Source organism: Papaver somniferum, chromosome 11 (genome assembly GCF_003573695.1).
Source record: "Papaver somniferum cultivar HN1 chromosome 11, ASM357369v1, whole genome shotgun sequence".
NCBI lineage: Eukaryota > Viridiplantae > Streptophyta > Magnoliopsida > Ranunculales > Papaveraceae > Papaver > Papaver somniferum.
In genome coordinates, this window is record NC_039368.1 from 46670886 (window position 1) to 46697062 (window position 26177).

The 26177-nt window shown below is 38.0% G+C and overlaps 1 protein-coding gene across 4 annotated transcripts; it reads left to right on the top strand.

The window, feature by feature from the left end:
- Positions 1–1247: 1247 nt before the first annotated feature.
- Positions 1248–6427, top strand: LOC113320814 (SURP and G-patch domain-containing protein 1-like protein). Of its 4 annotated transcripts, none has more exons than XM_026568707.1 (9): positions 1248–1402; positions 1986–2503; positions 3271–3397; positions 3558–3664; positions 4207–4374; positions 4810–4950; positions 5087–5266; positions 5862–6040; positions 6139–6427. In XM_026568707.1, exons 2-9 carry the CDS (start codon positions 2107–2109, stop codon positions 6163–6165), a joined length of 1326 nt encoding a protein of 441 aa, XP_026424492.1. In that variant the 5' UTR covers positions 1248–1402; positions 1986–2106; the 3' UTR covers positions 6166–6427. The 4 variants fall into 4 exon arrangements, with proteins under 4 accessions (XP_026424492.1, XP_026424494.1, XP_026424491.1 ...); XM_026568708.1 differs by having other exon boundaries at positions 1264–1402; positions 1755–2503; XM_026568709.1 differs by having other exon boundaries at positions 1258–2503; positions 5093–5266.
- The last annotated feature ends 19750 nt before the right edge of the window (positions 6428–26177 follow it).

The following is a 26177-nucleotide window of genomic DNA, read 5'->3' on the forward strand; positions in this document are numbered from 1 at the left end:
GCAACATGCTACACGTTTTCCACGAAAATACTCGAGATATCAAAACATGTCACAAACTGGGGGATGCTCATCAGGGTATTGGTCTGGCGGTTTACAGCGTGCGGCGTACACCGTACCGTTACAAGAAAGTGTCATAAGAGTGAGGCAGTTAGTAAATACAGGAAGTAATGGTGAAATGTTTCCTTCATTACGGAAACATCAATCCAGGCGTTACCCGTTACCGCTTTCTTCCATTTACTCAACCATTTCCACTTCTTACGAGACCAGGGTACGTTTTTGTTGCGACTTGTATAAATAGGTCTCACCTATTTCCACCAAAGGACAAGTTTTGGGCAGGATAATACAACACTCAGAAATCACTTGTTAGCTTTCCTATTTGTTAGCTTTCCACTTTCTGATACAAGTCGTCAAACAACTACTCTTCCCGAATCAACTATTGTGGTTTCAACACTCTCCCCGCTTCCCTCCCTGGATCAACCCTTCTCCTTCACTTTGTGACCGAAGCAAGTCTGGAACGACCATTTCTTGGTTTAGGCCGGATTTGTACAGATTGATCTCTCGAATCAAAGTACTCCCCTGCAGTACATTGTTTAGGGTTTAGACTCGTTTCTCACCCACACACTCGAAATTACCAAAATCAGCAGAAACTGTTTACACCCTCAAACAATTATGTATCAAGTTTTCGAAAATTTAGCATAAAATGATGATCTCCTCCGATTTTTTCGTGAAAAACAAAATTTTGATATTGTTGTTTGTACTCGTTGTGTAGCTCTCTTAAAAAGATTTTCCCACGATATAAAATTTGTAAAATTCCAAGACATGGATTTTTAGATATGTTATATCCAAGTTGCGATGCCAGTTATATCCCTGAAAATTAGGCTGCATAACGAGTTATGCCTGAAAAAATAGTATGCATAGCGAGTTATGTAATGATTCTTAACAATTTCGGATAATTTTGGGTGTCACAGAAATAATTATGAATGTCACAGTACCAAAAATTAATTGAAGGTCTGACAATAAAAATATTATTTTTTTTGGGTCTGCGCCTAAGTTACTCATCAAACAATTTTAGATTTCCACTGCATAGGAACCCGCCTGTAGGTGGCACTAATCATACAATTCCCCCCTGCCAATATAGCACGATTTTTCGGTGGGCAGCCAGAGGAACAGTGCCAACAGTAAGGGTAGAGATCTCACGAATAGGAGAATGGGCTATTCATGCGCCGTATAATGAACTCCAATAAAATAAAAAGAACTCCCCAAATAAACTCTCAAAGTGTTCGGTGTGCTGTTTCACATCATATCATCTATCGTCTTTGTCACGAACTTGTGAATCTCCAGTAATAATCGATAAGGGCTTTTGAAGATCTCTGAGATTTCAGTTTTTCTTTCTACGATCAAGGTATAGATTAGTACATGATCTCCTATACATGTTTAGATTTATATTCTTCTTTTAAGAAGTTTTTTTGGAATTTGTGTTCTGTTGTTATCTCTAGGATTAGGGCAAATTGGATTTAAAAGATTTTTGGGTTTTCACTCTATTTATGAATCTGATTTTGATCAGTTTGTATCAAATATTTGTTGGATCCTCAATTTAAAGAATTTTCAATGAAAACTGTTACTGCTTCTGTATACTTTTTCATGGTCAAATATTTTTTCTTTCGATATCTTTAGTTTCCTGTAGAACTTGATAAATATCAAGGATAATTAAAGAACTCAAAATTAAGGTAATTTTTCTGTGCGTATGTTTGAAGATTGTATGTTTTAGGCAATGGATGGTTTTGATTCATGTTGCATGCAAGAAAAAGGGTCTTTCGTTTTAGTATTGGCTTCTGGATGAAGTTTGGGTGGTTCTGTAAAGGTTGAATCAGGTCTCAAGTGGAAGTTCCATTTTTTATTTTTGTATTTTGATGATAGACGTTGTTTATGTTATTATAGTCATATGAAGTTGCTCTTTTTTCTGATAAGAAAACTAAGCAATGCAGCTAGTCCCGATTCCAAAGATTGGCGAGTGAAGTTACGTATCAAAGCCGTCGGTTATTTGAAAGGATCACTAGTAACATAGTGGATTTTGAATAAAGGGGTGAAGGCTATTTTTTTCTAGCCATGGAGAAACGAGTTGATTCCAAACTTTTTGTTAATGATGGTTCATTTATGGAAAGATTTAAGCAGCTGCAACAAGGTCAGAAAGTGAAGGGAGCTGCAGCAGAGGAGTCCCAATCAGGGATGAGTTCATCTGGTTCGAAACACAATGTTGAAACTAATAAGGCGGCTTTGGATTTGAAAGCAGACAACAAACGAAAGCTGAACCCTGGTTCTTCAAGTGGTAAGCTAGCATTCAGCTTGAAGCAGAAATCAAAACTTGTTGCTGCTCCAATTAAATTAGGTGCAGACGAGGATGAAGAAGAGGGGGATAGAGGAAATGATGTACATGATAATTCAAAACGGCAGAAGTTGGAACCCGTGGTTACAGCGGATAGATCATTAGAGAAAGGGGATGTTGGTAAATTTCCTTTTAGTACTTTTCCCTTGCCTGGTTACATTTGGATGCATTTTGTGTTATAAAGAAGCACATATAATTTTCTTAACAACCCGACCTGAAATTGATGGTAGGTGAAAGATGGAAGCGACCAATTTACTTTTTAGATTTAATGTCATAAGAATCTCAACTAAACCGTGTCCTTATTACATGGAGTGCCTTGAGCGTGTTGCTGTATTCTCCAATTAAAACTAGAATATGATATCCTTTAGTCTCACATGTGGTCTAGTACCCTAGGCACATATATTTTGGCTCTAGTTTTATGAAGCACTAGTACAGTAGTGTTTTATATCTTATTCTGAGAATAGTAAATTTACAATAAAGTCTCTATTCTGTCCCCGTGTCATTGTGCGTTGTAGAAAGGCAAACAATAGAATCCAGGAATATTATATGAATGTTAGTTTAATTTGCATGTTGTTGTTTTAGTCCGGCAATATTATGCTGGATTATTCCGAGAAAATTCATTGAGGGTATGATATTTCCTCTTCAGTTTAGCATACTGAGCATAGAGATTCACATGGGAATCTGTGTTCTCTTTCTTCTTATATTGATGGATGAAGAGAACAAGACATTCTTGAAAGTTTCTTGTCTCATGAATGCAGCTTATGAATTGTATCTCTATCAACCTTGGTGGAAAGACAGCATTGGAAAATGTGGAACGGCCTGCTAAGAGTAATTTGCATTCACTTGTCCATCTCTTGGTATTAACCAGTTCTTTAAGTGCCATGCAGCACCATCTCCCCCAAGCGATCCTGAAGTGAAGAACGTTGCAGACAAATTAGCAAGTTTTGTGGCTAAGAATGGAAGAGAGTTTGAACATGTTACAAGGCAAAGAAATCCTGGTGAAACACCTTTTAAGTATGTTCTCTAGTGGTCTTTTATCATCTTTCTTTCTTTTCTTCTTTTCTTTTGTTTTCTTTAACTTTTATCTTATTTATAACCATGAAAGGATCTTAAAGAATCTGAAGTGATACTTGTATTACTGAGCCATTATTACTATGTCATAATTTTTTTGTAGGTTTCTGTTTGATACTAGCTGTGCGGATTACAAATACTATGAGTATCAGCTTATTGAAGAGGAAAAAGCTCTTGCCAAGAGTAGGGATGGTCAAGTTTCACACAGTGGTTTGTACTCTTTATTCATCGTTCTCTAGCCTCTTAAATGTCTGTTTTCCCCCCAATGCTTACACATCATAATGCTGTCATTGATCATCTACTGCTTAGTAGTTGTCTTGGATGAGTTATTCACATCCACAACTGTGAAACCTTGCACTTTTCTTGGTGACGAGTTCCATGAATTTTGGAGTTCTTTGGCATTTGATGTCAGATTTGGCCTTTGCGTATCTGGCTATATATGGTTGGGTTTTGATTTGTACCCAACTAAAAATCATCCATGAATAAAATTAGGAAAGGGTGCTTGTAAGTTGTGTGGCGCTTATTTTCTTGATTGAAGGTCGTTCAGTGCCTAGCTCCTCGTATTACCAGTAAAATAAGTGGGGACACATAGTTTTGATTTATAAAGAAAATACTGCGACTTATTTATGGTTCCTTGGCTTGCACTAGGGTTATGTTGAAATGTCTTTTGATTGGATTTGGGTTCATTTTTGCACCTGTGCATTCGGATTAAGCTAATAAACTATATTTTTCTCTTTCTTTCCGAATATCAGCCAGTACAATTTCTTCAGTTGCTAGAACATCGACTGGCGGTCAGAGGATTCCTCTTCAACAACACTCTGATTATCAAATCCCAGCCTCAGCTCTCTACGAGGCTAGTGAGGAAAGTAGATCTTCTTCTTCAAATCAAGCATCATCTGTAGGAAGAACCCTATCCTATGGTGTGCATGTTACCCTCTCTCTTTACCTTTTTTTTTTTTGATTACCTATTGCTTTTGTGTGTTACCAGATGCTAGTATCAGTTAGGGGGTAGACCTTTACACCAATTCTGCATTCAAAATGTTTACGATTGCATATCCATGGGCCATAGCACTATGATATAACTCGTAACTCCAGATTGTTAATTTTTTATATGAATTACTCCAGTAGGCTAGTTGTTTTGCTACCATGACCCTGTTTCATGTGTTTACAAAGTGAGGCGCATTATTGATCCTTTATTACGGGAACTCACAATGATATGGCCAAGATCAGCCAAATCGGGATTTAATCTAAAAGCATTAAGATAGTAAATGTATAATTTTCCTTGTGAAAAGTGTTCATCTATCAGTTTCTTGTTTCAATCTATTTTCTGAGATGATCTACTTTTCCATTTGTAGGTGGATCTAGTGCATCTTCAGCTGCAGATCCTGTTGCGATGATGGAATTCTACATGAAGAAGGCTGCACAGGAGGAGAGGCGGAGGCAGCCTAGACAGTCAAAAGATGAAATGCCTCCTCCTGCTTCTCTCCAAGGTCCAGGTAATTATGAGTTTGCTCTTCTCTATACTCTTTTGTTGTATAGAAATTCCAGTAGTTGATGTTTTTGTCTGAAAATTACCAATTAAAATCTTTTCTTGTTTCTCTTTATCAATTTTTTTGTTTTGTTATGAAATAGCTCCAGGCAAAAAGGGCCATCACATGGGTGATTACATACCTCAAGAAGAATTGGAGAAGTTCATGGCAAGCTGCAATGATGCTGCTGCGCAAAAAGCTGCAAAAGAAGCTGCTGAGAGGTCTAAAATCCAAGCCGACAATGTTGGGCACAAGCTTTTGTCCAAAATGGGTTGGAAAGAAGGTATTTTCTCTTTTGAAGTTCTTTCCATCAATGTCTTACGAGTAACACCACCAGCAGGTGCTGATAGGTTAAACTTGTCAACATTTGGAGTGTCTGTATCCCAATTATGATTTTGGTTGATCACTTGGATAAATGACAATTTATTACCCATGTACACTAAGTAGCCCCTGACCTTCAGAATTCTTTACGTGTGCATTTCAATTTTGGGGTTTTGCTGATAACCCTTATCACCTGTTATTGGAGTTATTTAGCTTATACTTCAGGAAGTCTGGAACTACTCATCTGCAGACCCTGTTGAGGTGTGCCAGTTTAGTTCTTAGTAAATGGTATTAGAGCAAACGTCAATTCCAGGGTTCTATTCCTAAAAAGGGTGCCCTCTATGCACACCTGTCCTCTATCTTAGATTTGACTGTTGTTGAACAATGTTCTCTGACTCGTGTCAAGCAATTAATACTGGTGCAAACAGTAAAGAGAACCCATCATAACTTGCTTTCTGTTCAAGTAGTTTCGCTGTATATAGCTCTACTGGTCACTTCCATGGGGTTACTAATGTCAAGTAATTGCCTCTCTTGAATGTGCTGGATTATAATTGAAGGTGAGGGTCTGGGGAGCTCCAAGAGTGGTCGTGCAGATCCCGTCTCTGCTGGAAATGTGAAATTGAACAACTTGGGTGTTGGAGCTGTAAAACCTGATGAGGTTAAACCCGAAGATGACATTTATGAACAGTATAAGAAGAGGATGATGCTTGGTTACCGCCACAGACCTAATCCTCTGGTAATAAAAGGCACATAGCAACTTTTTTTTTTTTTTTTTTTACTTCGCTGAAAGTAATTGTGCCTCATTGACTGACTATAACCTTTGGTTAAATGCAGAACAATCCAAGAAAGCAGTATTACTGAAGGTTCTGTTCCATTGGGATTTTGGGGGATGTTTTGTAACATTGTTTTTCAGAATACTATAAAAATAGAAGACTCTCTATCCTTGTAAGTTAAAAAGGTTGGCTGATGAAAAGTATAATTTCTTCTATTCATTCTGGTCTGTATTGTGGAAAAACTGATTGATTCATTCCTTAGTCATATACTACTAGCTGAAAGAATGATAGTCGAACACTTTTATGTGAAGTTCTCTGTAATGGTAAATGTAAGTTAAATATTTGCATCTGGATCCGGGATGACAGCTAAACTAAACACGCTTTAGGAAAAATACCCCCAGTGTATCTTACTAGAGTAAAATAGAATTAAATAGAACATGTGTGGAAGTAACTGCGTTTTTGGGAAGTTGGAGCAGCTATCCTGGGAATGGCTGGTTGCATATGTTAATAAACAAACCATTAGTCTTGGCTAAAAGATCTTTGTGCCCATTAAAGTTCATCGGATATTAGAGAGGTAATTTGATATTTGGTTTGACTATGTTTTTGTCACATCGTGGACTTCTTTTAGGCCGGGAGTCCCTTCTCATCCATTTGTTTTCGGTTTAGTTGTTGATTTCTGAATTCAGCATTTGTTACGGTTGGGGTAGATTTAAAAAAAACAAACGATGCCATTCATCAATTTCCCAAAAAATCTACATCAATAGTATACGGACGCTGAACAAAAGCCAGATTGTGGAACATACTTGTGATGTGATTGATGTCATGGTGATAATGTTCGATTATTCTCTCTATATTCCCATAAGATAACAGTTAGAATGGGAAAGGCATAATCCTCATCTGCCGAAATTCGACCTTGACTTGAGGTTCTTATATTATTCCTTGTAGTTTGGAGAAAATGGAAAAGAACATATATAATTTGCTTTCAAACAATGTTGAATGCTCATATTCTTCATCAAGACATCAAATGACGTATACCATACAGGCTTCTCTGAATAAAATTGACGGTAAATACCACCTGATCACCAACTTTGTCTTGATTCGTATCCTTCCCTCCCGTGATGGCCTGAACTTAGTTAGCTTTAATGCGTGCGTGGGTGCGTGTTAGCTAGATAATTGACTTTCTTTTTTATGTTTGTTTGATGAATCTACATAATTAGATTCAGTTACTTTCTTTTTTCTGTTTTTTTTCGGAGTAATTTTTTTTTACCAAGTTCAACTCGGCTCGAAACATGTCTCATTTCTATCAAATGGGTAAAAGCTGATTGAGGAATGAAAAATAAGGAACATTATTATTTTTGATGCACGATCTAGTGGCTAAGGGTCAACGACTCAACGGTATTGATACAGGAAAGGAAATGAAAAGAGCTGAACAATTTTTAGGGGATGATAAGGACGACAATAAAAACAAATTGATTTAACAGGCCGACATGGCTAGACAACAAAGTTTAGTTCTTGTCTTAGTTTTTGTAACAATATTTGATTGCAACAAAAGCACGATGTTACCTCCTTAAGCAAAAGTAGTCAACTAATCTAATCATGTGTAATTAAATAATAAGTCTACTTTTCTCAAAATAAAAGATGAACATGTCTGGACTCTTGGACTCTGAAGTGATATATGCAACACTAAAATCAAAATTTGATTTGGTTAGATGAGAAACAAATCATTTATCATATGCCATTTCATAAATTAGAAACAGATCCAGAAAACATAGTTAAAAAATGAACAACGCTAGGTTTTTTTTTTTTTTTTACAGAACAGGAGTAAGAGCCCCAGATTTCAAATGTTTCATACAAGGTATGCATCAATCAGATATAATGTGATCTACATATAAATATTTTGTATTAGATATAACAAAAGCATTAAATTCACCTATGATATTTGAGGATGGTGTGATACTTCTGATTTCACCTTAAACTTTTGTTCTTCACTACTGAACAACTTTTTTTCTGCACGAATATTAATGCTTCAGAGATAAACGTAGTAATTGACACTGCCATCACACCCAGTAGCCATGGATCTTCATAGGAATTGAAATCTATGCCAAGCCAATATAAATTGCTCTCAAAATATACTTAAAACGGTTCGACATAAACACTTTAAAAGCTCTACAAAATTGAATAATCACCAAAATAGAGATTATGGTTTATTCTTGATAATAATCGTTAGTATTTTACTGCCCATGCTCAAAGATGCCTCATTTGCATGAGATTAAGCTTCATCTCAAGCTTATGTTGCTTGCTAAGAGGAATATTGGCCTAGAGCCAACATTGCACCATCATGGTGTGTTACGAAGTTTATATTGGCCAATAGCCAATATTGCACCATCATGGTGCATCACACCAGTGGATGGCTGGCCGAGAGAATTATTGCACCATCATGGTGCATCAACCAGTGAAAGGCTGGCTAAGTGCAGTATCGCGCCATCATGGTGCTTTCCACCAGTGCGAGACTGGTCAACGCGATATTGCACCATCATGGTGCAATACTCAAATTTGTCATCAGATCAGAACGGAAAATACCACCATCATGATGCAATACTCGTGGGTTGCGTGGCAACGACCACCTGTAATGAAGCAAGCAATCATGTCAAAGTGTACCTAATTTTGAGTTGTAGAAATGTCAATAACATATATATAGGGAAGGGTGATTGGTTGATGGTGCATATAGTGGACATGCTCATTAAGCTTCATAGCTTAGCCAGTAAAACTTATATGATACAAAAGCATCATTATGGTGTGTTGGCGCTCGAGAGAGCTTAACGATGCTTAGGCATCATTGTCGCAAAGTTGCGAACTAAATTCGTATCACCGGTACAATACGAAGAAAATGCCAACGATGCACATTCTTGCGCATCATTTTCAAAACATCCCCTAGCTTATGCAGACTAGGTAATTGCTTGTCTTTGGCCTTACAATACGAGTTGGCTTTAGTTGCTTGTCCCGAACAAAGATGAATTACGGTCACTGCTTGACCCTTTCAAGGTACGAAGGAAGATACATATCCGATCACATGAATTGCAACACTAGTGGTCCAACACTTTTTCATTCATATCATCTAATTGAGAGGTGATTGTGATATTATGGTAACTCATATCATCTGGCTCGACAATGCAATGCAAGAGATGATCGTTACCAGACTTGATGAGGTAAGTTATTATCCATTCCCTGGATGCTCATACTTCCTATCAAGTCATTCGACGTAGGCATGCACCAAAAATGTCTCACATTTGTTGCAATCGAAAGAGATGACGGGGAGCTACTTATGGCACTTTTGTTCATCATATGTGTGTTTTACCTTCTTTTAAAAAAAATAAAAAATGATTGAATATTGTTATGTAGGCCTCGATTGAACCTATGTGATTTTAGTGAGGATTAAATATCCACAACTCTTAATGCGTTGTACCAACTTCCTCATGTATCCGTGAATCCAATTATGGACAATCTTCATCATGAAACTGCTGCAGAATGAGTAACTTTCGTCGGCGAACATATGAATTTAACCCTACTGGTGATGACTTACGTGGTTGGTTTAATATTGGAAAGAAGGCATTAAAAGGCGCACTAAGGCATTCCAAAAGAGACAACTTCCCATATTCTGAAGGAGTGTTACTTTTAAAGATCAATCCTCTTAGCAACTCCAGGTGCTAGCAGAAGTGTGCAGACAGCTCACAACTTAGTCTCTGACTGGATAAAAATTTGGTTTGAAGACGAGATGAACATAATTGATGAAGATTGGTTAGTAAAGATGGCCAATATAGTTTGGGAAATCTGGGAAGCACGCTGCAGATGCGTGTTTGAGAACATAAAACCAATAATGGTTATAAGGAATATACAACAACTCAATATAATCACGTGAAAGGGAATGAAAAATAAGAATACCCATGCTCCCATGATAGAAGCAACATGCAGTGAACTCTCTTATACTCGCTAGAAACCACCTTCTAACATGTACTTCTCTATATGTAGTGATGCAGCTTATAAAATAACTGATAAACATCATTCAGGAATTAGACTAATCCTCAATAATTTTGCAGGAAACTTCATGTAAGAAACATGCACTTATGCAGACAGATTAATCAGTGCGGAGCATGCTGAAAGTGAGGGATTGCTGCAAGCTATGGAGTGGGTGAGGAACTTAACATGCAACATGTATGTTTTGAGATGAGTGCGCATGTAGTGGTGGAGGTAGTGGCTCGTGATCATCATAAAGTATCGTGGGAAAATCAATCTACAATTTTAGAAACTCAAACTAAACTTTGCAGCAATCCGTCATGTAGATGCAAGTTTATTAGAAGAAGATGTAATAAGCCAGCTGACTCTTTGGGTAAACATGCTAGAATGTTTAAAGTTTGGATAGAGTATCCTCCAAGTTTTGTTGCCTATGTAATATTGGAGGAAGCAAACAATGTCTCGTATTCTATTTAATAATGAAATTTAATTTAGTACAAAAAAAACAAAAAAACTAAGACATCCCAAAAAGATGTTTCAAACTTCGCGTGTAATGATTTAAATCTGTAGGGTTTCCTAGGTCATTCCCGAATTCTCGTGGGTGGTAATGAAGTTTCATTTGTTTTCGTATCCGTTTGTTGTTTTATATATTACATTTATATATCACTGGTGTTGTCATTCCAACATTAAGGTTTGATGCATCGCGACGGGGCACGACAGAGCCCCACCATACTAAATGTAGATGACAAAATGTAGCATTTACCCGAGAACTGACAAATTAAAAGTAATATAGATGAGACACGGAATAAGACTCAAGGTCAGACGTCTAAGAACTGAACCAGATGTCCAAGAATTGGGCCATGGGAAACCAAACAACACAGAGACACGAAACTATGTCCTAGTGCGAAGTTAAGAAGATTCTCTATGATGTCAGCTAAGCAGAGGCCTAAAAAGCTAGGTACTCATAACGAAGAGTTGTCCCAGGTCGGTACAAGCATTAGGGGGAAACTATTAAGTCCAAGTTGTCACGTGTTTAGTCATCTACATGTGATTCTCGTGTTCATATCATGTATAAATATCCAGAAAGGATGATGATGTAAATAAGATCATTTTGATCAATAGAAACCATACTTCCGACTATTTTCTCTCCTCTCTTTGATTCTCTTATAACCTCCGTTAACCTCGACCGACTTAGAAGATAATCAGAAAATCCTAACTCCATACTACCGGAGAACAGTGATCAGCGTGATAATCAAGATTGTTTTCCGAGATTAAGGACTGCAATCTGACATTGTGAAGGTATGTACGATGACTAATTTCGACGTATCTTCACTGGCGCCGACCATTTTTAGAACTTCATGATTTGCACATAATAAAATCACAAATCTAATTCTGATGCATGATTTCATCTAATAACATGAAAAATTGCATGAGAAAGCGTCAAATGCACAAATATTATTGATTTGTGTGTTTATTGGTTCATAATATGATGATTCTGAATGAGATTGAACTTTGATGATTTTTAAGAATTTAATCTCAAAAACATAATCGCCATGATCGGATTTGAAGATCAATGGAAAAAATTTCGATAAAAAAAGAAATTTTCAATTCTAGATCTAGAATCCTCTAGATTCCTAGCTAATATCTTTATGGTTGAAACCTCATATTTCTCATGATCTTTTACAAAGTAATCTCAGATCTAGATTAAACATATGTTTTGATGATGTTGTATGTTTACATTGTTAATTAATAATCTTTGAAAGCATAATGGTTAAATCCGACTGAAACATGATGATAATATGTATGACGTACGCAGATCTATATTCTTGATCTATAATCGCATGTTTATAAATCAGTTAAGATACAAAATTCGATTGTTGTTTGGTTTCACCAACAAATCTTTGATAATAAACTGCTCCGAGTTGAAAAAGTACGAAACATATGATAACTGTTATTTCAGCCAACATAAATGCTTGATCCGTTTGAATCTCATAATTTTGTTAATCCAAGAAAAAAATAATCTGCTAATATGATTGTTAAACATAATTTTAGTAATTCTTTATGCTAATATCTACGACGCGTAATAATTAAGAAATGCTTAATCAACCGCTATCAAGTAATGAAGCACACCAACTTACAACTTTTGCCGCTTAAATTTATGGCGGTGATCTTTCAATAGTCAGATCTCTGTCAATGATTTTCATCTTGACAAAAAATGCTCAACTGACAGATGCCCATCTTAATATTTATGTGGTTGTGAAGCTGTGTAATGGAATGCCAGTAAAGACGGTTATCACCTAGAACAGGTGTAGTCTCACCGTTACGACAAACACAAATTACACTAATAGTGGATCACCTAAGTGTAAACACTCCAGAAGTGCCACAATGAGCTTAACGCCATCAAGCGCACCAATACCATGTGGAAACACAACAACATATACCATGAAAAAACGTGGGTCTAACAACTACACCCAATATTTCGCTTAGCAATCTGTATGGACAAACTCCAACATAATTTCAAGAGAATCAACTAGACAGCCAGACTTCATCTTTAGAAAAGTATATCAAATAGTTTATATCTCAATTGCTCAATTCAATCCGCATCAAACAAATAGGAATTTGCGATCCCGATTGAATAAGAGAAATAACTTGGACGGTATCACAAACCAATATCCAAGTGTCAATCATGCAATCAACAACCCAAAGGACGGATTCAAGAGCTGATTGAACTTGATGCAAAACCCGTGATATTTCAATTATATAAACAAATATAATGCGGAAAAGAAATAACACAGACACCAGAAATTTTGTTAACGAGGAAACCGCAAATGCAGAAAAACCCGGGACCTAGTCCAGCTTTAAACACCACACTGTATTAAGCCGCTACATACACTAGCCTACTACCAATGAACTTCAGACTGAAATGTAGTTGAGCCCTAATCAATCTCACACTGATCAAGGTACAGTTGCGCTCCTTACGTCTCTGAACTCCAGCAGGATTCTACGCACTTGATTCCCATAGCTGATCTCACCCACAACTAAGAGTTGCTACGACCCAAAGTCGAAGACTTGATAAACAAATCTGTCTCACACAGAAAAGTCTATTGAGATAGATGAATCTGTCTCCCACAGAAATACCTATAAGTTTTGTTCCGTCTTTTGATAAATCAAGGTTGTTAGAGCACTGCTTGGTCAAACTCGCAAGCGTTGATATCTCAAGCTTGTTTGTCAAGTTTAGTGATCAAAACTATAAGTCTTGATTTCTAGTCTACTTATAGCGATTTCTTGGACTAGGATAGATTGTGTAGTTGAGCTTTATACTTCACGTCGTTCATCAATTGAAGACGAAGAGCCACCAAGGAGAGCTTGTGGAACCTCATCAACAAAAGGTATGTGGAGACTGAAATTCATCTATCACTCGGAAAGTCTATTTCTACTCTATCTCCTATTTGAGACAAAATTCGTATAACTATATAGTTTTCGATTTATACACATTTGATATCTCGAGCTGAGTTTAACTCGCTTACATATTTCTCGAAATATGTGTTGGTAAACTTTCGATTTAACCAAGTTCATCTTATATTCTTGACTAAAGTCAAAAGATGATCATGTGAAAATCTCCTGGTAACATCTTACATGATTTGTGTGAGACAGTCATTCGATGTAGACTCAGAATATTTCGTATTGATCATTCGATCACTTGAAAGTTGCTTTGAAGCTAATAGTTTGTGTAAGATAGCTATTGTCGTCTTCTAAAAATGTTTTAATGATTGAAATGGAGTTTAGAACACTTAACCTTAATCGGATTATAGACATAGTATGTGTACTTGCATATATGTTGATCCAAGACCGGTGTAGTATGCATACCCATATGCGTACTGGCGAGGTCAGGTGAATTCCGGGATCCTAGGTATGCGTGCCCATATGCGTACTGGCGAACTCAGTTGAAGTCCGGGAACTTTGGTATGCTTACCAGTATGCATACTGATTTGAACTGATGTTTGGATGTGTGACAGTATGAGTACCCGTTTGCGTACTGTCAAACACAGTCCAAGTCCGGCTACTTAAGTATGCATACCCGTTTGCATACTTGAGTAAGTTATGTTCTAAAATTGGTTATGTCATGAACCAATATATTAATGAAATAAGGAATGTAATCTTTTGCAAACCGTGGCTATAATTTTCATGAATCCATCCGAGTGAATCAAATCGATTCTGTTTCAATTGTGTCTTGTATACTTCTATGAGAATGTAAACAGTTGAATAACTTTAGAAATTTTATTTGAGTCATTTGAACTATTTGTGGTTAAGATGAATATGGTTGATATAAAAGTGTTCATATGGCTAACTTCGGCTACTTATTGTTGAGCCAACAAGGTATACACGTTTAGGTACGGTTACTCATATCTAAATGGAGGTACATTTCATTTGTGTGTAACAAGCTAAGTTCGATCTAACGGTTTAAAGATATTAGCTTGAGTCTAATCAGGTTTTCATCTAACGGTGAATATTGAATGCTTTGTTACCAAGGTAACACTGATTGCAAACCCTGATTTGAAAACTATATAAGGGAGAACTTTAGAAACTGAGAAACGTAATCCCCACGCTTTTTGCTTGATACTAGTTGCAACTAGATCCGATTCTCCTTTAACCTTAGGTTTTTTCCAAAACCCCGATAGGTTAACGACTTGAACACTTCATTGGGATTGTGAATCCAGACCCAACTATTTTCTTTGTAGTTGCGTGTTCTGATCTTGCCGGTTTCTATCATATTTAGTACTATCTTCTCTAAGATTTGCTCGAGATTTAATCTCTAATAGGAAAGATAAAAAGTAATCATAAACATCTTCGTCTCATCGTTTTTGATTCCACGGTATCTTGTTTCGTTTCCATACGGTTAAGATTATTGTGAGATGATTTATAATACTAGACTGTTCTTCGGGAATATAAGTCCGGTTTATCAATTGGTTCCTGTGCACCTTGATTTATTAAAAGATGAAACAAAACTTATATGTATTTTTTATGTGGGAGACAGATTTATCTATCTCAATAGACTTTTCTGTGTGAGACATATTTGTTTATCAAGTCTTCGACTTTGAGTCGTAGCAACTCTTAGTTGTGGGTGAGATCAGCTAAGGGAATCAAGTGCGTAGAATCCTGTTGTGGTTCAGAGACGTAAGGAGCGCAACTGTACCTTGATAAGTGTGCGATTGATTAGGTCTCAACTACATTCCAGTACGAAGTTCATTGTTAGTAGGCTAGTGTTTGTATAGGCTTAACATAGTGTGGTGTTCAAAGCTGGACTAGGTCCCGGGGTTTTTCTGCATTTGCGGTTTCCTCGTTAACAAAATTTCTGGTGTCTGTGTTATTTCTTTTCCGCATTATATTTTTTCATATAATTGAAATATCACAGGTTGTGCATTAAGATCAATCAGTTCGTGAATCCGACCTTTGGGTTGTTGATTGAATTGACACTTGGATATTGGTTTGTGATACCATCCAAGTTATTTCTCTTATTCAATCGGGATCACAAATTTCTATTTGTTTGATTGCGGATTGAATTAGGAAATTGAGATATAAACTCTTTGATATACTTCTCTAAAGATTAAGTCTGACTTTCTAGTTGATTCTCATGAAAGTATACTGGAGTTTGTCCATACATATTGCTAAGCGAAATATTGGGTGTGGTTGTTAGACCCATGCTTTTTCAATTGGTATCAGATCAGGCAAATACGTTCAAGACCTCATAAATCTGTGTTTGTAGCGATCTGACTCTATGGATAAGGCTATCTCTGATAAACGCATCATCAGAAATAAAAGTTATGTTTCTATAAAATATATTAAAGAGAAAGATTTGTCAATCTCGAATATAGATGAACCTAGTGTTTCGACGAAACAGACTTGCATTGACAAGTGTTACCCTGATTACTTTACCTACGAGTCTGACTCTGAATTAGAAAGGGAAGCATCCAAAGAGAGTGTAGTGATTTTAAAACTTGTTAGAATCCAGGATGATAAAATGAATCGGTTCAAACAAAAATTCAATTTTCTTGTTGGTATGGTAAATGAGCGTGACTCTCAATTAAAGGTCATTCGAGAGGAAAACGCCTTAGTATGTTCTTCACAAACTCTACTTGAGGAAAAAATCAAAGAGTATGCTTTGGAAATTGAATGCCTTTTGAGGAAACTCTCTATTCAAGGATGTTCTAAAGAGTCCATTATACCAACTGCTTCTGACTCAACTGTAAGAAATTCAGTTCCAGAAGTAAAATCGAAATCCCTCCCTATTGGAAAAGATGTGCTTGTATCCTCCTCTAATCAAGGAATCTCCACATCACATGGAAGGAAGAATTTTCCCAACGGTGGTGTTAAGTTTGTTCTCTCTATTTACACAGGTGATCAGAAAGTGTGTTTCTTATGTGACTCAAAAGGACATATTGAACAAAAGAGGAAACTTAGGTTGAATGACAATTTTATTGTTAGTCTTCAACACACCTTAGATTTAATTCTCGAAGGTGTAACTGACATTCGTATGTCTAAACCAATTGGCTTTAGTGCTCACCCTGTGAATCCTACCAGGAAAGTCAGTTCGATTTATTCCTCGAATGTTCAAGATTATAACAGTCATCTTAACATAAATCGTCCAAGAAGAGTTCAAGGATCTTCTTCGGTTAAAAAGGGAGATGTTGTTGTTCTTGATGAATTCGGTTAACTAGTTGTGGTTAAGATGAATACGGTTTATAAGAAAGTGTTCATATGGATAACTTCGATTAACTATTGTTGAGACAACAAGGTGTACACGTTTAGGTTTGGTTGCTGGTATCTAAATCAAGGTACATTTCATTTATGTGTAACAAGCTAAGTTCGATCTAACGGTTGAAAGATATTATCTTGAGTCTAATCAGGTTTTCATCTATCGGTGAATATTGAATGCTTTGTGTAGATGGTGAAATTTGAATAAAGGGAAAAAGCTTCATCTCAAGACCGTAGACAAAATTTAACTCTCACGAGAGAGATTAAGCCCTTGGGACTCAAGGAATTCTTAGCCACGATTTCTAGTGTACGTCCCCGCGAGACACTGCTGGTCGTGATGCCGTGATTCCTAGCGCACATCCTCAACGAGATACTGCTGATCACGTAGGTTCTGTAGAGGGTAAAACTTTCCCGGCAGACTTATGAACCAGAACAACCACAATTCCAGCATGTTTTCGCGAGACGCAGCTGATTGTGATTCCTTGATTCATAGTATACATCCTCAACGAGATGTTGCTGGTCATGTAGGCTCTGTAGATGCGTAAAAACATCCCCGACGGACTTATGACCCAGAGCGGAGATTTGCATATCTCCTGTAAGCACGACTCACCCAATTTGAGATCAAAGACTGATTCCTAGTACATCATTGCGAGATACACTGGTCATGTCTGCTCTAGGCTCTGACTCGACTTACTGAGGTTTCCATATAACTCCTAGGACATCCCCGCGAGATACGCTGGTTATTCTACCTCTGAGCCTTTTTGACTGACTCCTAGAACATCCTTTCGAGATACACTAGTCTTGTTGGCTCATCAAATTGACACACAGTTGATTCCTAGCACATCTCTGCAAGATACGCTGGTCAAAGACAAGTGAACCAAAGTCTCGCAGAGACATTAATCCTGCATACAAAGACTTTTTCTCTCTCACCAGGCCGAGTCCCAGCTGACCGCAAAGAGATACAAATCCGTTAGGAAAATCTTTGGAGAGATTTTGATCCGTCCGCAGAAATTTCTTTGCAAAAATCACAGATAGATTTTTGAGCCGTTTGCAAAAATCTCAGAGAGATTTAAATCTCTTTGCAAAAATCACAGAGAGATTTTTGATCCATCCGAAAAAATCTCAGAGAGATTCAAATCTCTCTGCAAAATCACGAAGAGATTTTGAGCCATCTGTAAAATCTCGGAGGGATTCAAATCTCTTCACAAAATCTCGAAGAGATTCGAATCTCTCCTCAAAATCTCGGATAGATTCACATGATAGGCACACGCCTTACCGAGTGCTCAAGCCTATTTCTTAGCCTTTAAAATACACTCACGGCTAGTAAATTGAGCCTGAATTATACATGGTTATTCAAAAACGTGGATAGGCTCTCTTGAGCACCGCATGCTCAACAAAGGGACCTACAAAAAATAATATGGTTTTCACATGGCATGTGTGACCGGCCATGGAAAGAGGGAGTTCAGCTTCAGCTCCTCTCGCACTCTGCACACGATTCCTAAGGAATTCCATTCCTTTTCACGTGACTCATCCTAGTAATTCTCATAAATCAGAGAATACCTCTCTATCTTGGCCAACTCGGCTAAAGAGAATATTTCTCTCTCAACACATCATCACAAAGGCTGACTCAGCTTCACACAAATAGGGGGATATCAATTAGGGTTTTGGTCTGGCGGTCTATGACACGTGTGAGAAATATCCGGCTTATTTCTCACCGCAGAAGAGAATAAATGCAGTGGAATAATGAGATAAACTCAACCTAGTTTATTCTTATTCCTAAAGAAACGGGAGAATTGTTCCGCACGGCACGGAAAACAATCCTTATCTTCACCGACTGAGATTAGAGAATCCACCTATAAATAGGTCATCTATTTTCCAAGCTACGATCATCTTTCTCATAACCTCTCAGAGCAATAACTTGTTCTCTGATCTCTCTCTTCATCTGCTTCCCTCCCTAAGACCAGCCCTAATCCTTCTTCCATGTGACTGAAGCCGCCTTTGAACGACCACTGTGTGTGGTTTTGGTGAACACTGTTCGTGCTCAACCTCCCGTAACTCACTTTCAGAAACCCTAGAATCCCGCTTCTAACCTCTCTCGGATTTTAGGTAACTACATTTTGGCGACCACAGTGGGAGGTTGTTCACTCAGTTACAGATATCAATCAAGGTCTCTTAGGAAGGAAGACAATTCCAACAATCAAAACACAAAAACGTTCCATTGATTAAGTCTCTGTAAATCCATTACGGACTTAGCCGTGAGATTTATCCCTACCAGCACTTTCTCTCTCTTTCGAGTTTGACCTTAGTGAATAGGTTAGTGCGTCTCGTAACACATGGATCTCTCCATACATAACAAAACTCCCCAGTAGCCTTTTTTCATGAAAATATACTATTAATCCTTGAAAACGTTGGGTATGCACCAAGACGAGCTCCTGGGGACTCAACAAAATCTTACAAAATCTCAGATCAACATCCAGACTTATCTGAAAACACCTTTAGAGTTACCAATAGGGATATATACAACAAATCTAGATCGAGTATAAGTTTCATAAATAAGGAGTACTAAAACTGCTTAGAAAAGCAATGACGGGATCTTGCCTGCAGTCGACCTCACTGGAGAAGATACATCTCATTACGAACGCGACAGAGCGAGTAGCAACCATCCAGGCGAACTTATCACTCCCAATGACCAGATGACGCTCTAATCTTGGATATTCTGACGAATATTTTCTCCAAAATTATTTTAGTTCAAGGACCTTCAACCTGATCACAGGGGACTCAGGAAGTTTACTTCACTTTACTATTTTACTTATAGTTCTTTCATTTTGTATCTGATTGACCTAGTTCTTTTTCCGTAGGATTTTTATTTTCATTGTCTACAGGATAAACTTAATGGAAACTTGGAAAGGCTCCATAAAATTCGTGACCTAATCAAAACGTTGCAGAGCCGCCTATTTTCATGGACTACCATATCCAGCCAAGATACAACTTGTCATTCTTCCTGCTTTAGAGGATCATGACCAGAAAGCAACAAAGTATCAGACAAGAATATTTTCCAATATGACGCTTGTCCAAATCTCATACTTATACGAAGGTTCAAAACTGCTGGTTGACATGCTATCTCAACATCCGTTATGTAAGAAATAGGAGGAACTAGCCCTAGCAATTATAACCAGTTTCAGCGAGCCTTTAGCTCAACTGCAACAACGGCCATCCAACTTTATTTTACGACGGAATCTTAGTTTACCCAAAACGGTGAAGGAGAATATCTTCATACCCACCCGAACCTATCAAGGGAAAAGAAATCTGAAGTGAGGCCAACAATTCAGATAAACATACATTACTCGAGATACAACTACAATCCCCTACTGTCACTGAAGCAAACAAGGGAAGGATCTGAGACTGTTGCTCCAGGCCAGACACTACTCATCCAAACACCTGCTAGCGGTCCCCTCAGTCAAATCCTCTTCTATCGAAAAACTAGATCAACAAACTGCCCCATGACGGACGTGATGACTGAAGGAAAAGATACATCTCCCCAATCCCAGAAGGTGTTTAATGCTCTCAAGTCTGGTTGACCATCTCATAGGAGAATAGATCTCAGCAGAAAATTCACAACGGATGTTCGCATGAGTTCCTATCAAGACATCTAACAGACACTAAACAACGAATTTGTCCCATCCCTGAAGACTCAATCTCGAGTAACACAGAGGTCTTTACCGGAATTAAACATCTCAAGTAAATGAGAATCCATATTAATGCAAGAAACTGGGAACTGACGAAGAACCGTGCACCATGCATCTTTGTAACTAACATGAGGCAACTCAAAAATCCTACTCCTAGATAAAAGACTCTTACACCATTAACTTAGAGAATCCGGGTGCAAAACAAATTGGTAGAATTTAGAAATCTTCAAGTTAAAGACTTCTCATTAGAGGTGTACGAACGAGAATCAAATATCCTGTCCGAGCCTCAGCTCTCACGGCCGACCCTCGTACACAAGCGCTTCAACCCTTGATATCAAACAAAGAATTGCAAGATGCTATCCCATCTGAATGAACTCAATCCTATGACAAAGACGCCGAAATACTTCTACGAGTCAAAATCGCATCATAGAATGACTCACCCATCTAGGGTTTCTATCACGATCAAGCAAGCTAGGTTCTATAAAATCCCGTATAAGGATTTCAGAGAGGAAGCATGTAGTAAGATTACCCCAACGCGTTAGAAGCATTTTTCTGATCAAGATTCACGCACAAGATAAACTAGGGTTTGTGAAGGGTTAAAATGAGCATGCAGTATCTCCAATACTAAAACTGCCTCATATTTCATCTAGCTAAACAAACTAGGACAAATGGTAGAGAATTTGATGGTGCTCCCAAAGGTAGATGTATGTCTATTTCCCTGCTACCGCATGTTAAACGAGCCCGACGTTCCGAAATACAATCCAAGAGATATGATCAAAATACTGGAAACCCTATACTTTTTAGTTCAAATTCATATGGACTTATCACCAAAAAAAAAATAATCTTTAGATCCTAATTTTTGTCTAATAAATGAAAGGTGTGTCCTCTCTGTTCGAAACCTGGGGTCAACCACTAAAATCGGATGCCAAACGAAGTTTCTAGAGCCTCCAGAGTAAAGATCGTGCAAGGAAGGACTTTCTGTTACGAATTTTAAACGGGGTTTTCATCTACTCGCATACCCAACAGATCCAACTAGGGTTTTCACAAGTTAAGAACTCTTGTGGGTCCCCTTTCTTTACGAGATGCGTACAAAAATGGTCCAGAGAGGGAAAATATCAACCTTGAAGAATGGAGGTCCTTAAAGAAAATCTCTTGTTTCATGTTCGGCTGTTTTACTTTGACCTCTGCATCTCGATCTGCCTGCTTATCATGTTCCAGCTCTTCGACTACCATGCGCCCCTCCAAAGAGTTTACAATATTATCATAAGCAAGACCGTTCAGAGTTATCATTCTCATGATATTAAATCCATCGTCAAGTGTCTCATCTGAAGTCAGGACATGGATCCCGTGAAATCACCCTCATGTCGGTCAGTTGTCTCTGCACTCCGAATATCTTTATGAAAGTCCTCTAAAATTGTCGAAGCTCTCCTTATATCCATACTACCAAGGGGGAACTCATTTTCACCATGAAGAGCATCTCTTGAAAAGCGAGGTCCAGAGTGCAACAACTTTCCAAATTCGGCTTGGATATTGTTGAGCCATTCTCGGAGCTATCTCACGTTAAAGAGAAGATTTTCACAAGTGGTCGCGAGCTTTACAAGATATATGAAGTAACCAGAAGGAATGTTGTTCATAATCAAGTCTCGTACGACATCGAGGGTCTCCAGCAAGTGGTTAACTATTTCGATCATAGGATGAACATCATAGGTTATTATCCCCATTGTAGCAATGTGGCCATATCTTTGCCAAATCGACCGTTACATTTTGGCATATTTGGTAGGAACACCGAATTCCCGTACGAGTATTTCATTTGAGCCCAGGGTTGCACTAGGTACAATAAAATCAAGACTTGCAGTAGGATATTCAGCGATATTCGATGACTATGCTTCATCTCTTCGGGTTTATTCGACACGAGAATCACCAGAACCTGGGGACTGATGGGTAACTAAAGCATTGTCAAGAGAGGATATTTTTGTTGTATTTCCAGTAAGTACATCTTGAGTCATTCCCACGTCATGAGTCTACAAAAGAAGATGGAATCAAACAAGGTATATTGAGATATGGTAGTAAAAAGGAAATTTAGGTTTGGCGACTAAATTTGCTTCATAGGTGGGATTAGAGTTCATGGAGACAAAGGGCACGTCTTATGCTAATATAAGGAAGCTAGTAAAGTCATGATACCCTAGAAGGAATACTCAAGGCGTCACAACATGCAAAGGATCAAGGAATATGGGAATCCTGATACATTTAGGATTTCTGTACACTGCCATGAGAAAACGCGCTACCTACTGTCTTGAACAAATATGTTTATCTATATATCTGCTACAAAATATACAAAGGTAGCATCAAATGGACAAGCTATCTAGGATATGTGATCCCAACATCGAAGTAAGCGCAATCTGAAACGCTTCTGAAATTCTATACGGGATTCCTGATGACAAAAGTACGTGACTGGTTGACTGGCCTAAACAACTCAGAATTGGGTCATTCTTTTTGTGTTGAATAGATAATTATTTTATATTTTCAAATTGAGGTTGGGAGATCAAATCATACATGCTATAAAGATTTTACAGCCATTCTAGCAAGTCTCTCAAAACTGAAGTTTTCTGACGAACACCCAAACGAAGAATCCTGATACAAACAGAACGAGTAGAAAAATGGAAGAACGGCCCCCATAACTAGGTCACGCCCAAAATATATGGAAAATAGTTTTATTTTCAAGTCTATCTCAAAAGGAAAGCCATCAATAAAAAGGAAAAATGAGTTGGAGTTAAAAGAGGAAATTAGAGGAATTTGAATCAAATTAGGAAACTGAGGGGTTTCTTTCTTCTAAATATTCCTCCAAACCGTGGACAAGATCTTTTCATGCGTGAGGATGTTCTCCTAGGATAGTGGGACGTGATTTATTCTCTCGGGATTTTTTTAGAGGGATCAAATTCGAAGATAGGGTTTTGACGAAAATAACTCTAATTTCAAGAATTTGGTGAAAAAAGGGTTTATTCTAAAAGAGAAGGGATCGAGCCTCTCCCATTCTCTTGGACGGTTCTATAAGCCTCTATCAATCCCTTTTAGATCATTACTCTTCAAAAAAAACGAGCTCATAAGGGATTATGACCAAAATACCCTTTTATTGCAATTTCGAGTATTTTTAAAGAAGAAATCCTTAATATAACCGGAGACCAACCAATCTGTCATCTACTCATTTCAAAAGCCTCATACACGTGAATATTGAGTTCTATAAATGTTCGAAGAAGAAAGGGATTGAAACGAAATCCCAAAAAGCGTAATGTCAGAGAAAATAAAGGGAGGGAAGTTGAAGTTCATAATTTTCAAAACCAAGACCAGACATGCGCCTCTCTCCCTCTATCAAGCCGTGACCATGCCTAAAGAGTATCACGAAGTCTTTCATGTCAGAAAAATCATGCTCATATTAGATTTTGATGAAAATACCCTTGGGTTTCAAAGATAGGTATTTTCTTTCAAAAATGAGTGTCTGATTTGTATAAGGTATTGAACAAGTTCTCTTAATACAAGGAGATAACCCCACAAGATAGATTAACACCTTCCAAGCCTCTTCAAGCCCATCCAGAACGTCTGAAGGAGTCAGACCCGAACAAGAGGGAAATTAGGGTTTAGGTGCAGTACAAGCCTATATTCAGAATTTGTATGGGATATGAACTTTGTAACTGCAAAAGCAAGTGCCACTTTATTATCATAGGATTTTTTTTCCAAACTTCACGTACAGCCAGGAAGCGGCTCAAATCTCTTCTCTTACCCAAATACTCGCTTGCACAAACTCAGAAGCTCAATGACGCACAAAAAGAAATTTAGGGTTTTGTCCAAGTAAACCCTAATTTACAAATCCCATTCAACCAAGATGGATGTTTACTCTACAATACTCTATTTCAATGACGTTTTCCAATGCAAAATGTCTAACAGTATTCCAAGTCCAGGGACAATTCCAAGCTCAGAGTGGTACAGAAGGAAGAAATTAGGGTTTTGGTCAAAGAAACCCTAATTCGCAAGTCTAGTCTCTCAAAAACGGAAATTTTACTGCATCAAGGCTCAAGTGTCGCAATATTAATGTCTCCTAATACAAAATTCCATAAATCTCCCAAATCCAAAGTAAATTCGAAGTTCAGAATCGGAGCAATCAAGGACTAAGCATCGCCGACTCCGCAAAAAAGTTGTAAATTCGTGCCTGAACAATACGAAACCATCTATATACTCATCATAGAACAATCAAGGTTCTACTCTGAGTAGGGGACTTAATGTAGATGGTGAAATTTGAATAAGGGGAAAAAGCGTCATCTCAAGACCGTAGACAAAATTTAACTCTCACGAGAGAGATTAAGCCCTTGGCCGTCAAGGCATTCTTAGCCACGATTTCCAGTATACGTCCCTGTGAGACACTGCTGGTCAAGATGCCGTGATTCCTAGCGCACATCCTCAACGAGATACTACTGATCACGTAGGTTCTGTAGAGCGTAAAACATCCCCGGCAGACTTATGAACCAGAACAACCACAACTCCAGCATGTTTTCACGAGACATAGCTGATTATGATGCCATGATTCCTAGTATACGTCCTCAACGAGATGTTGCTTGTCATGTTTTGTAGATGCGTAAAAACGTCCCCGGCGTACTTATGACCTAGAGCGGAGATTTTCACATCTTCTGTAAGCACGACTTACCCTATTTGAGATCAAATACTGATTCCTGGTATATCATCGCGACATACACTGGTCATGTCTGCTCTAGGCTATGACTCGACTTACTGAGGTTTCCGGATAACTCCTAGGACATACCCGCGAGATACGCTGGTTTTTTTTACCTCTGAGCCTTTTCGACAGACTCCTAGAACATCCTTTCGAGATACACTGGTCTTGTTGGCTCATCATATGGACACACAGTTGATTCCTAGCACATCTCTGCAAGATACGCAGGTCAAAGACAAGTGAGCCAAAGTCTTGCAGAGACATTAATTCGGTATACAAATCTTTTTTCTCTCTCTAGGCCGGGTCCCAGCTGACCGCAGAGAGATACCGATCTGTTAAGAAAATCTTCAGAGAGATTTTTGAGACGTCCGCAAAAATCTCTGAGAAATTCAAAATCTCTCCGCAAAAATCTCTGAGAGATTCAAAATCTCTCTGCAAAAATCACAAAGAGATTTTAAGCCGTCTGCAAAAATCTTTGAGAGATTCAAATCTCTCTGCAAAAATCACAGAGAGATTTTTGAATCGTCTGCAAAAATCTCTGAGAGATTCAAATCTCTCTGCAAAAATCATAAAGAGATTTTTGAGTCGTCTGCAAAAATCTCGGAGAGATTCAAATCTCTCTGCTGCCATCTGTAAAATCTCGGAGGGATTCAAATCTCTTCACAAAATCTCGAAGAGATTCGAATTTATCCTCAAAATCTAGGATAGATTCACACGATATGCACACGCCTTACCGAGTGCTCAAGATTATTTCTCAGCCTTTCTAATACACTCACGGCTAGTAAATTGAGCCTGAATTATACATGGTTATTCAAAAACGTGGATAGGCTCTCTTGAGCACCGGATGCTCAATAAAGGGACCTACAAATAATAATATGGTTTTCACGTGGCATGTGTGACCGGCCATGGAAAGAGGGAGGTCAGCTTCAGCTCCTC

Coding starts and splice junctions, on each gene's coding strand:
- LOC113320814 (XM_026568707.1), top strand. CDS start 2,107: ATGGAGAAACGAGTTGATTCCAAACTTTTTGTTAATGATGGTTCATTT. Junction 4,951..5,086: donor TGCTTCTCTCCAAGGTCCAG/GTAATTATGAGT, acceptor GTTATGAAATAG/CTCCAGGCAAAAAGGGCCAT. Junction 5,267..5,861: donor CAAAATGGGTTGGAAAGAAG/GTATTTTCTCTT, acceptor TTATAATTGAAG/GTGAGGGTCTGGGGAGCTCC.